This window comes from Passer montanus, unplaced genomic scaffold (assembly GCF_014805655.1).
Source record: "Passer montanus isolate IOZ18808 unplaced genomic scaffold, ASM1480565v1 scaffold10, whole genome shotgun sequence".
NCBI lineage: Eukaryota > Metazoa > Chordata > Aves > Passeriformes > Passeridae > Passer > Passer montanus.
In genome coordinates, this window is record NW_024356505.1 from 12,950,280 (window position 1) to 12,962,787 (window position 12,508).

Below are 12,508 nucleotides of genomic sequence, written 5' to 3' on the forward strand. Positions count from 1 at the left end.
ATATGTGAAAAATGGTTGGAGTGGGAGCAGAGGGAGTTGTAGACTGTTATTTTTAGGAGTGCCTTGTGTTGCACTTCATTCTTTTTCCAGGGCTGTTCCTGGCTAACTTTCCCATGAGTTTTTAACCTCTTGCTCTTGTTCTCTTATGTAACAGGAAACAGGCTGACAGGAACAAATAAAACACAGCATATCTGATAGTTGCACTCAGAGGAGAGGTTGATTTAGTTAGCCCTGCCTTCTTTCCTCCAGAGCAGATGCATTTGGAGATTCAGATGTGCTTCTGTTCCTCTCCAGTTGTTTCCCGGGAAGCAGTGACTTGTTTGTGGCACCGAAGTACCGCAAATATGAGAAAACAAATGCATTTCTTTTAAGGTTGAAATCTGTGGCGGTGTCATGTCCTGGGATTGTGGATTTAAGTATCTGTTTGCTCTTTCTCCCACCCTTAAGGCAGGAGTTTTATGCAAGCTTCAGGGAAGAGATGACATCGGACGGATTGAGCTGGTCCAAAAGCTGGCGAGAGAGAACTGCCAGTTTTTGCAGGCGGATAGAAAAGCACTGGAGAAGGCAGAACAAGTAAGACATTTCTTATTTGGGTTTTTTGTTTCTTTCGGGTAGGGGAGGGAGATTTAGGTCACAAAACTGGAATAGCAAAGCTGATGGTCAGAATCCAGGGCACACATTAGTCATGGAGCTGTAGCTGCTCTCCTCTGGCATTTACATTTCTCTAAAGTGCATTCAGGTCAATAATTGTCAACACACTTAAATTATGATGTTGTCATTAACTGTAAGATGCTGTTATTAATATCTTATATTAGGATATTGCAGATGATTTCAGGATGCTTTTTACCAAATTGTTGGTTTTACGGTGTATTTAAATAATGTATAAGGCATATGAATGCTTCAAGTACTCTAAATTATCTTAAAATTACTGTGGATATATATGGATGCAAGTATTGGCTGAAACTTTTCAGCATGAATTAAAAAGAATTGTCTGGATAGGGAGTTCAACAGTATGTGGTTTTTTCTTTTAAATTGTGTTTTCAATCACAAGTTACACTGAAGAAAGCAGCATTCTGTTTAATGCTTCTGAAAGCACTTATTCAGATGTTAATAACTGGACTGAAAATTCACAGAAACTTGACTGCTTTGCTTATCGCACAATGTCTCCTAATTTTGTTCTCCTAGTAAAGATTTCTCTTCTGATTGCATATTCATCTAAAGGTGCAGAGGATAATAACTGCAAGAAACAACCAAAAACCCACCTAGTCTTCATGTCTCTTGCCATTATGTATCTACAATTTATTCCATTTTCTGCTCACTGGACAGTAGAAAAAAGACTTGTACTTTAGAAAAGAAATACTTTTCAGCTCATCTGCAAGTTCATTCCTACTGAAATAAGGCTGTACAAAGGAAAAGAGAATGATTAAGTGTTTTTTCAGAGCTTCATGCTGTTCTGTTTGGCAGCATAGGGGGTCTGGTCTGGTGTAGTTGTGTAATTGTATCAGTAAGTGTGCAGAAGGGAGGAGGGCAATTAGCAAAGGCTAATTATCCAAGATTAAATTGTTTCTCAGCTGACCCTCTAGCACTGGATGTCTGGGAGAATTTCTATATATCTTTAAACTGTATCCACAAAGCACAATTAAAAGTTGAGTGCTCAAGCAAAGAAGATTTTAAACTGGGGTAGATTTCTATTGTGTTTCAGGATTTAGAAACAAGATTACAGATATGTGGGCATAGATGAGAGGGGGATGTTGGGACTATTACTCAAAAAATTCAGTGGATATTTTTGCTGCTACTCTGGTCATTGCAAAGGGTGCTGTGGAGTCAGCTGCAGCTCTGTAGCTGCACAGATTACAGTACAGTTCCAAAAATGGAAAGGAAAGCAGCACTCAGCTTTTCTTCTCCTTTTGAAAAGTATGGTACTTAGGAGTTGCTGCTATTTAGGAGATGAGTGACTTCAGTCTAGCAGGAGTTCAAGCAATTTGCTCATACCCATCCTGAGCAGTATAACACAGCAATTACTGCTCTCAGACAAGGATATGCCTTTAGACCTTTAGGACACACTTTTAGAGGTGAAGCAAAGAGAAATGTTGCCTGAGAGACTGCAGAAGCCCAGGTCATTCCTCATGTGCCCTTTTTTTCTTGGTGGGGAATGTCCTACAGCTAGTGCTGGCAATAATAAATCATGGTGTGCTTCTTCCCCCTGTTCTGCACTCTGCTGGTTATTGTAGGGTGGATCCAGACAGCCCATGCCCAGATGTAAGAGAGACCTAAAGTTCTTGTTGTGGGTGTGTCTGGTAAGCCCCCAGTACACTACTGATTTCATTAGGAATAGTCACCAAGAAGGGACCCTAGACTTGGGCAAGGTTTGTCGTAACTTCTCAGTTTAGCTGACTCAGGTAACTTTCACTGGAAAAAATGCACACATTGCCATGGCAGGGCAGTGGGTTGCATACGTTCAGGAAGCCATGAGCTTCCATCCCTTCCTCTCCCTCCCTTCCTCTCGTGTGCTCTGAGAGCTGATCCGGTGCACGTGCAGGTGACAGGATTTGACTGGCTGGGCAGGGTTCACTGCTCCAGGCAGATATCCCCCCTCTTCTCCAAGGAGAAAAGCAGCAGGCTGAATTGTAGTGAGTAAATTGTAGTGAATACTGCTTGGATCCAAGATTTCAGCCCTTCCCATCTCATCCTGCTGCTACAAAAGTGATGGCAGATTCATTGGCACTGGCTTACTCTCCAGTCCCTTGAGCTCACTGCAAATGTTCGAGGAACAGCATGTTCAGGGCGTGGTATCCTTATTATGTGTAACATGCCCATCTTTTTTTTAAAATTTTTTTTATTTTTAAAAGCATAGCTTATTTGAAACTGTGTTCTTTGTAACACAGGGTGATGGGTACCCAGTGCAGGAGTAAAATAGAGATGCTCTGTGCATTTTCCACAGGACCCTCATTTCTCAGCAAGTATCCCTGCCCTAAAGCTTTCACCAGCTTTCCCTCCTGGGGAGCTCAAACTTGGCTTTCTTGGATGATCTGCCTTCCTCAAAGGAATGGCATGCAGCCTGTAAATGAGAGGCCTGAACACCCTGGCAGGCTGTTCTCCCTGCCCTTGGAGAGCCTGCTATCCAGGCTGGGCCCCTGGCAGCCCAGCTCAAAGCAGAAACGCTGCTGGCTTGCAGGGCTCTGTGTTTATCAGCCTGGGCCAGTGTCACTGTTAAAAGCTAGGGGCTTTATAACCTGCCTGGAAGTTAAGCTGCTCTTTCCAAAATGGTCAAAGGGAAATTTTGCCTGAAACAGAGTTCTCTAGTTTGTTCTCCTCTAGGAAGGATGGAAAAAACCCCCAAATCCCACTTGAACATGGAGTTAGAATTGTGCATATGCATAACTCCTCTCTATATGTACTGTATCCCAGGCATGTGATGGGAAATGGAGCTGTGGCTCTGGTGTTATACCAACCGTGTTTCTAAAGCAGGTCTCTTCAGATAAGTACAGCCTCACATAAATTTCCAGCATTAACAGCAAGTATAAATGTATTATAATTGAGCTCTGATGATTCCTGTGCTTTCCTGTAAAGGAGAAAGGTTCTCAGCCTAATTGAAGAATTTGGTACTGATTTGGTAGCCCAATAACTCTTTCCTGTACAGTGAGTGAGGTGTGGAGTGTGATAGGGAGTGAGACTGGTTGATTATGAGGACTGGTAAACTTTCCTGTCATTCAAATAAATAGTCACCATCTTCATCTGAGTTTGAATACAGAAGTTGATGACTGACTTAAAGAAGACAGATGACACATGGAGACATAAGAGGTTTTTTGGCAGATAAAGTTCCTAAAGGTGTACTTTGAGGTGAGGTGTTGGGTGTTTGTGGTCCATAAGGAACAGGTGAAGCTTGGACTGGTTTGGGTTAGTTCAGGAGAAGAAATAGAATTATTTTTTCTCAGAAAAAGCAGACGGTCGGGAAGAGGGAATGTAAGTGACAGCTGGCTGGCTCACTGGAAGAAAGCTTGGTTTGGAACTAGTGGGTGGGAGAAGGGATTCCTTTAGTCTGGCTGTATTCTGGAGGGTGTAAAATTGGGCTATATATATATATCTATATCTGTAAGATGATTTGTACAAAATCATCCGTACTGCTTTTTTTTTTAGTTTTCTGGTATGCTATCCTTTCACATTTATGGTATAAATGTAAAAAAGAGCTTTGAATACCTGTAATAATTTTTAAAGCTCTGTACTCAGTTTCTGTTATGAAAGTCCATACTGCTTTTTTTTTCTTTTAGTTTTCTGGTATGCTATTATTTCACATTTATGGTATAAATGAGCTTTGAATACCTGTAATAATTTTTAAAGCTCTGTACTCAGTTTCTGTTATATGTGAGCTGCCAAATTGATTTTGATACTGGAAGCTGACAGTGACGAGGTTAGATTGGTATATTGGAACCGGTGTTCCTTGGTAGCACACGGTGCCAACTTCTTCTCTGGTAAATATAGTGTTTGAAAAGTGCTCCAACCATAATGGTGCTCACAGACTTGTAGAGAAAAACAAAAACTAATGTTGATTTTTTCCCACTTCCTCTTCCTAATGAGTTAGAATAAAATACTTAATGAAGGCACTGAACCTACCATATGTGTTAGGCTCCCTAAAACTGCAGCTTTGCAAATGAGTAGAAAGTAAATAGAACTAAATAAGCTTCTAAATAGGCAGATAATCTTATTCTCTGTGCTTTTGCATTCCTACAATGTATTGATAAATAAATAAAACAAAATTATTGTCTAAAACACACAGAAATTATTTTAATATCAAATGTGGGGTAGCGTAAAAAAAAACTATGCAAGATTGCAGTTCTAATTTTATCATTACATGCAAATCATACTTATAAGCCTAGGGAGATGCAAAACTAGATATTTGTATTTTTATGTAATTTAAATATTTCATTTCCTTAAAAAAATTGCTTTGACAGGAAATAGATGAAAAATCTGTATTGAAATATTCAGCTATAGAGCAGGCCTGCTTTTTGGACAGGTTTGCTTATTATTAGCATTAATTATAATATAGAAAGCAAGCTGTGTGTGTAAAGTCACTTGAAGTCATTTATCATGGCTTTTTTTCCCCTCCAGCATACATTTGGGATGCATTCAAGACATATTTTCACTAAACCATAGTTTTTGAAATTCCTTTTAGTCAACTATAACTCGAATAATGCTTTTGTAATAGATGTGAAAATGTGTTGTACAGTATTTCCAGTTATTATATGAATGAAGTGTTGCACTCATTAAGAAAATCATGGCTGTTTATAGTGTCATTGTTTAAGTAAAATTGTAAAAGGGCTCTTCACCTCAGCAAATGGAGAGAATATTCTTTAGATTATAATATAATTTTCATAGTCAGATCAACTGAATAAGATGTTAACAAACTGACAGGAACGTTCCAAGGAAGTTCTTACAGTACTTTGCTGCATCAGGAGGAACAGGAACCTTTCCTAAATCCATCCTGTAATCCCTTTACAGATTAATCTATATATTAGTTAGAATTATCTGCTGTTTAAAAGACTATAAGTGCTACACCTTGGGTGTATTGATTCTGTGGCTTAATTCAAGATGAAAGAGATATTTTATATGAGGCAGGTATGTTTTCAGAAGGACAACAGATACTGAGGAAAAGTTCTGTTAATTTGCTGGGTATTGACTTTTGTCATCAGTGGTCTCATTTGAAAGACAGACAATTTGCTCATTGAAGCAGGTTAGTGGTTGAGCTGAAGCTGTTAAAAGGCTTACAACAGAAGATTAATGATTTAGAACTTTGGGTTGTATAGATTACTCATGACTGAGGAATTTCATAAGGAAATTCCAGCCATGACACACCGGGGCTATTTGTAGGGTGCCCAGCTGGACGCCTGCAAGGAGACAAGAAAGAATGTCAGGACATGTCCAGAGTTGCGCTTTTGGTTAGTTTGACAAAGCTGTGGCATTGGGCTGATGTACTCTTGGACTGATGGTCAGTAACCGGGGATAGAAAGATAGTATTTAAAACATTGACATCAACTGATGTCTGAATACAATCAGTGACTGAAATCTGTACATTACTTTCTAAAAACATCATCACTTTTGTTGTATCTGCTCTGTTTGGGACAGATCTATTGGGTAGCTTGTAGGTTTACTGCTTTTGACTCTTGGCAGCTGCTCTGCATCTCTTGCAGAGCTGTGGGTCAAGTGGCCATAACAACTATAACACGGCTTGGCAAAAATCTTTCATGTCTTGAATAGCTATGAGGTGGTATAGATGTCTAAAGTCATCTAAACAGAATGGACTTGGCATGTCAGTACAGGAGTTTGCTGTTTCTCTTTATACCTCTTGGACCTGCCAGCACTAGCAGAGAGAGCTGTACCAGGGTAAGATGATAGTTTGCAATTTAGATTTAGTCTTCAATTACAAGCCAAGAAAAAATGAATCTATCAATGAGATTGTCAGTATATACCTCCTTGTTGAGCAAGAATAAGTAATTAAGAGTTAGGTACATGTTTGCTGTGGAGGTAACTTGAAGTTCAAGTCTCTGGTCTGAATCAGGGAGTGGAATCTAGTTCTGTCATGTTCTGGAGAGAATGTCCTATTCCAGATGCTCGATTTTTCATCTGCTGGAATGAATGCATAGCCCCAGGTGATCACCTGTTTTTCACAAGCCAACCTCTTTATCTTCTGAGAAGAAAAGGCTTCTGCGGGTCTTAGGCTTCCTTTTTTTTTTTTTTTTTTTTTTTTTCCCAGTATGGAATGGGTGCCTTTTTGAAAAGGTATCTTTTTGAAATGGAAGGTGTTTGCCAGAGATAAGGATCCTCCTGTTCAGATGTAAGACTGGGATCATCTGCATGCTTGTTTCAATCCTTAGCAGCACTTTAAACATAATTATAGAATTATTTTTATTTACTACGTACTTTTAAGAGGATGTCCCATTCCTTTTGTTGAGTCAGTTTAATGTGGCCAAAGTTTTGGAGGAGAATATCCTCATGCAAAAGAGTGGTGAAACTATGTGATCCTTCTCCTTATAAAAAAAGCACTTGAGTCATGCTTGTGCTCCCATGATATATATATATTGTGAGCATAGTATATATATCTATAGTACACATTGAATAGAAACCTCACTATTTTCCTTTAAGTCACGTTATGTATTCCCACAATACTTTCTTTCCTCCAGATGCTCATCCTCGTATTTAAAAGAAAAGAAAACCTAATTTTCTCCTCTTTGATTTATTCTGTAACATTATACTACTTTGTATAGGAGGAAATTCCACATACACATTTTGCATGCTGGGCCCTCTTTAGAGTAGAATGGTGACTCATTCTTGTGTGGAACAATGACTTAGGTCCTGAGCTGAAAGGGGTAAAAAGGGAACATGGTATTTAGCAGACTAAAACCTAATTTTTATTTTTGACTCTGTTGGTTATTTAATAAATAACCTTCTTCAAATCTCATCATTTTTCTGCACCTTTGTTTACCCAGGTATAAAATGAGGTCTTAAACATGTGGGACCTTGAAGGGTGCCATAAAACTTGCAGTGGTTAATGAATGTTGAGGAATTGCTTTGGGATCCTTGAGACTTGGTTCAGGAATCCCAAGGAAGCTGGAAATGGGTTGAAATGTTGATGACCAGGGGGAGCTTTTTAAAACATCCTGAGCATAGCTGAGGTGAGGCCAAACATTTGCAGTCCCTACGCAGCCTCTGGGTCCTCGGGCATCGCTTCAGGGGCTGTGCTGCCCCAAACACTTGTCCCCAGCTCTGGGTTGGCCCAGGTAGTGTTGCTTTTTGAAGTGACGCAGGGAATAATGAAGCTGAAAAACACAATGAATACACCTTCCTTTTGGGGTTATTTTCCAACTGGATTGGTTCTCCTCACGTTATGGGGACACGGATATGGGGTGAGAATGAGATATGGTGTAAGGGATGACCTGTGCTGCTGAGGGCTACTCTGCTGCTCCTAGTGAAACACAGCCATCCTCCTTAATTCCCCAGAGCCTTGTGACTTACCCAATCCAGAAACTGGACTGGGTCGAATGAAATGTCCTAGCAATTTTTTTGGTTGGCAGTATTTTAACCTAGATCCTGTGTTTCACCAAGTGGCTTCATGAATGCACACATGCACACAGAAGGGGGTGAGTGATGAATGGGGATCAACATCCAGGGGCAGGGAGAGGACAAGAGTGTTGTTTCTCATGGGCAGCAGGACTACACAGTTCTGGTGGTATCAAGACTGAAAGCATGGCTCCTTGGTCCTGCCTTTGCTCCATTTACTCGCATGAAAAAGTAGAGAAACTCTCTGAGAGCTGCAATCTGCAGGTTGTCACTGTTCCCTGCTTCTGTGTTTCTCTCCAGATTTTGAACCACTAACCTGCTTTTGTTTCTAGACTGTCCAAAGGCTTACACAGAATCAATCTTATCATATTCTCCCTTTGGAGAAGTAGAAATTACCTATTTATTAGTTCAAAGCATCTGTTCTTTTGTTTTCTGACATCAAATTGTCCCTCTCTCCATGTGATAAATACATTTGATGATATTCTGAATGTTCTTTTCTCCATTTTTCTGATTTATGACATCAATAAATTCCCAGTTATGCTGATAATACAGTGGATGTATCCTGCCATCTACTTCTGTACAGTTACTACTACCCTTTTTCTGGGAACTCTGAATAACAAAGGTATCTGGATGTCTCTGTTAAGTTAGGGAACTTGTTACCTAAATTCAAGAAGATAAAAAAGAAAAGTTGATAATCCTTTGAATATGTACCATGCAAATGTAGGTCAGAAATTTTAAGCACTTTCTGAATTTCAGGAACAGTAATTTTGTCTTTCACCTTTCAGTGGTGCAGAACTTTTAAGTAATTCATGGTTTTACCAGACTTTTCTGTTGGAATTGAAACCAATCAAGGACATCTCATTTTGGCTCATGATCTAAACCTGTCTGAAAAGAAATACCCAAGATAACTGGAAAACCTTTTGATAAGCTAGAAACCAATGGCTGCCTACCACAGCTTCCTCTTTGGAAGTTGTCTGAGATTCTGTAGTCTGCCCAGAGATCAGAGTCATGTAAAAAGGATTCAGTGCTTTAGGTACCATTTTTCTCTCTTTCTTTTTCTTCCTGTCCTCCTGAATAAGTTCAGGAGGAACGTTCCATTTCAATGAAGTGAAGATTTGTGCCACTAACACAGAAGATACCTGTTCAGTGTCATTAAATAAGTGAACACATTTCTGCATGTCAAACTTTGCTTTGTTTCAAATAGAAACTACATTGGAGCAAATTCTGTAGTAAGATCTGGAGTCTATGCTAAAATCAGTGTGATTCCAGTGGCAGGATGCTCTGGAGTCGATGAGGCCTGTGTCAGGACTTCACTGGAATAAATGCTGTCAGCATTTGTTGGCATCTGTTCCTGCAGGTGTGCTCTGGAGACCACCTGGAGAATGCCAGTGTGGAGACAGCCTTTCCTCTAAGATCAGCTGCCTCTCCTGGACCAGTCAGGCTAGCTGCTCTGAGGACTTCTTGGGAAAAAGGTGGCAGCTGTAAAGTGGCTGTCTCTGCCTTCTTTGTTGAAACCACATGCACAGTAGGAATGTAAGGACACTTTGACCTTGTATTTTTTGCAGGCTTCCCCCCCCCCCCCCATATTTATTTTAATCTTGAAACCTCCCTAAAATCTGACCCCAAACCTGTCCTTTTGCTATGGCCATTCCATCACTCAGTGTGCCTCCATTTTAAAGTTTAATTCAGCCCCTGCTGATGTTAATAGATATTTTTTGTGAGAGCAGTATATAGCCTGTAGAGTGTAAAGCTTTTGTCACACCGTAGCCATGGAAGGTGGTGGCATTTTGCAAGATGTGCTTGACACACGGCCACCTGTGGAGAACGCTGATTTGGTAGCAGTTAATACACCACTTGCATCCATTTTTCTAGGTTCTGTGTGGCAGCTCAAAGAGCAAAGGAATGAAAACCCAGGCGATTAGTGGTATTTTTGCTGACTATCTTCTTCTAAATCAAAGCAGGTATTCCCCTCTCCTTCCTCGATTAGTGTTCCTACCGCTGTGTGCAGCACCTCCTGTATTCTAATTCACAGCACATGAAAACGAGGTCTCAAGTGCATATGCACGGATTTCATTTTAACTACCCAGTGAAAAGTTTTAATTAGGTGTTTCATGTGGAAACATGAAACAGGGTTTGAAATTAGCAGTGACCTTGCGGCCTTCCTCGAATATATTTTCTGATACTGTGTGGCAGGCAGTTCCCAGCTCTTTTTGTCACTGCCTGGAGCGCGAGCATCCGAGCGGGGAAGGCTCTGACGTGTGGGAGCCACAGCAATTGCTGGTTGCAGGAAAAGGTACTTTAGCCTCTTTTGATAGCTGGGAAAATAATAGGATGACCTAACTCAGGAAGAGCATGAATAGTAGCTGGTAATTCCTTTAACAGCTTGCTGAAGATCAAATCTGAGATGGATTTCCAGGCTCTGAACAAGGGTAAGCCCTGAACACGGGGTGACGCTGAGCTACACAGCCCTGTTTGATCAAGGGAAGGGCCTACAGCTCACATGCCTTTGTTGGCTGCTGTGCATCAGCTCTGTCCCCTGCCAGCCTGGCTGATGCTGCTTTCTCACTTGGAATGCCTGGACTGAGAGCACGATCCCTCATTTCATCTCCATTTTCCCTGGGAGGTGAGAAGAGTAGACCTGTGTGTTGTACCAGGAGCAGTATTCCTACTTAGTCTGGTGCTGGGAGGAATGAAGACAAGCTTTGTTCTTTTTGGCAGAGTAGAGGACAAGTACAGAATGCAAATGTGCATCACCTTTTAGGTTTGGTTGTAATATGATAGCGTCTCTCCTACCGTTTTTAGAGGTACTAATATTTGTTCAATCAGTTTAGGCCTTTTTACAAAATACTTTTATATTGCAAGTAAGGGATTATTCACCACAGGAATGTTTAAAACACATCTGTGGATATAAATACAACTGTTAAATCGATTTACTCTTTGTAATATATGCTGTTTGGCCATATTTAGCAAGTTAATAGAGACTGGATGTGGTCAGGGTCAGAGAAGACACTAATCAGAGCTGACTAAAGTGGCCACAATTTCAGTTCTCATATGCAAAGCCTGGTTGTTCAGGCTTTGAGCTTAAAAACACATACATTCAGGCCTGGGCTTCCTTGTGTCAATGGCAAATAGCTGGGAATGTACTGACACTCTGGCTTTGTCTTCTCAGGTGAGAAACATGAATCTTTTTAGTGGAATCCACACATTAATTCAGTCTCTCTAAATAAGCTCTCAGTCTTTACACAGTACCTGTTCTGAGCTAATCATTGGGCCATATTGATTTTTTTCTTTGGATTCTTGAATTTTGATGAACTTATGAAAAAGAAGCATGTGGCTCCATGCAGCATCACTCCATCTGCAGTGAGTTCTTTACTCCTATTTCCCACAGAGACAGAAGTAAATTAAACTAGGTGGGATTTTCCTACCTGCTTTGTCATTGGCATCACAAGATTTTTCCAACAGAGTTTGAGCAGTGCCCAGTGCTGCTCTGGGAAGCTGTCAAATCCTGCACATTGCAGATGATGGCCTCCTGCATCTGGGGTCTTTCTCAGGATTTCACCAAGGACGTGGCAGAATTCTTCTCCACCAAGGAATTTGTAGTGTTTATGGTCCCCTAATTCTTCTGTAGAGACACCTGCCTATGTGTCTATGCCTGCATGTGCTGTACATATTTATTCATTAAGCAAACTGCATACCTTGCTAAAAGCAAAGACAATCTCCTACAAAGACTACTTATGGAGCTCCTTTTCACACTATAGAATGAATCAGTCATTTAAACACACAGTTTCAGTTGTTAACATAAAGAAGATGCTTTCTCCTGGTGACCCATCTGTTCTGACAGTCCTCTCATTCTCTTCCCCTTTTCAGATTGCATTGGATTTTTGTCTAGCAGATTCTGAAAAGGTTCAACCTCCTTTTCAGTTCTTCAGATTAAAACCTGAGTCTTGGCCATCAGAAGGGGTGTTTGAGTAGTTAGGGTGGCTGGGAGATAGTACAGATAGGTTGAAGCAGAACTCTTTTAAAAGTCTGAACACCTGAACCACCTGAGACTTGCTTGTGGTGGCAGATTTGTAATGTGGGACACTCAAATCAGGTACTTTCTTAAAAATGACCCCTATAAATTCTTTTTTTTTTCACAGTGTGAGCTATAGCTTTCATTTCCAAGGACCCCTAAAAATGTGCCTCTCTTACTTCATTTTAGACGCTTCTTTGTAGGAATATCTGCAGGAACTGGGGGAACATGTTCCAATTTTCCAGCAAAGCTGTGGGTATGTGTGCTGGTTTGTGTGGGATCCTGCTCTGCTCTTGCGCTGGGTGCCCGTATGCTCCCTGTAACTCGTCTGTTCTCACTCTCCCACCCCCAGCTGTCACACAGACACACACATATGTATATGTGCAGTTATGACTGTCTCTTCCCTGGAGCAAAACTTAGTTTTGTACTCAGTAGGCAAAAAGG

At 40.7% G+C, this 12,508-nt stretch overlaps 1 protein-coding gene across 2 annotated transcripts in view; it reads left to right on the forward strand.

Annotated features, from left to right (window-relative positions):
* Positions 1-210: 210 nt before the first annotated feature.
* Positions 211-12,508, forward strand: part of RAPGEF5 (Rap guanine nucleotide exchange factor 5) — a 91,546-nt gene continuing 79,248 nt past the window's right edge. Inside the window, exon 1 of one of the 2 annotated variants that reach the window (XM_039703721.1) lies at positions 211-573. In XM_039703721.1, the coding sequence (XP_039559655.1) occupies positions 394-573 (180 nt within the window). In that variant the 5' untranslated portion in view covers positions 211-393. The remainder of the gene's footprint in view (positions 574-12,508) is intronic. The other variant, XM_039703729.1, reaches the window with a different exon arrangement.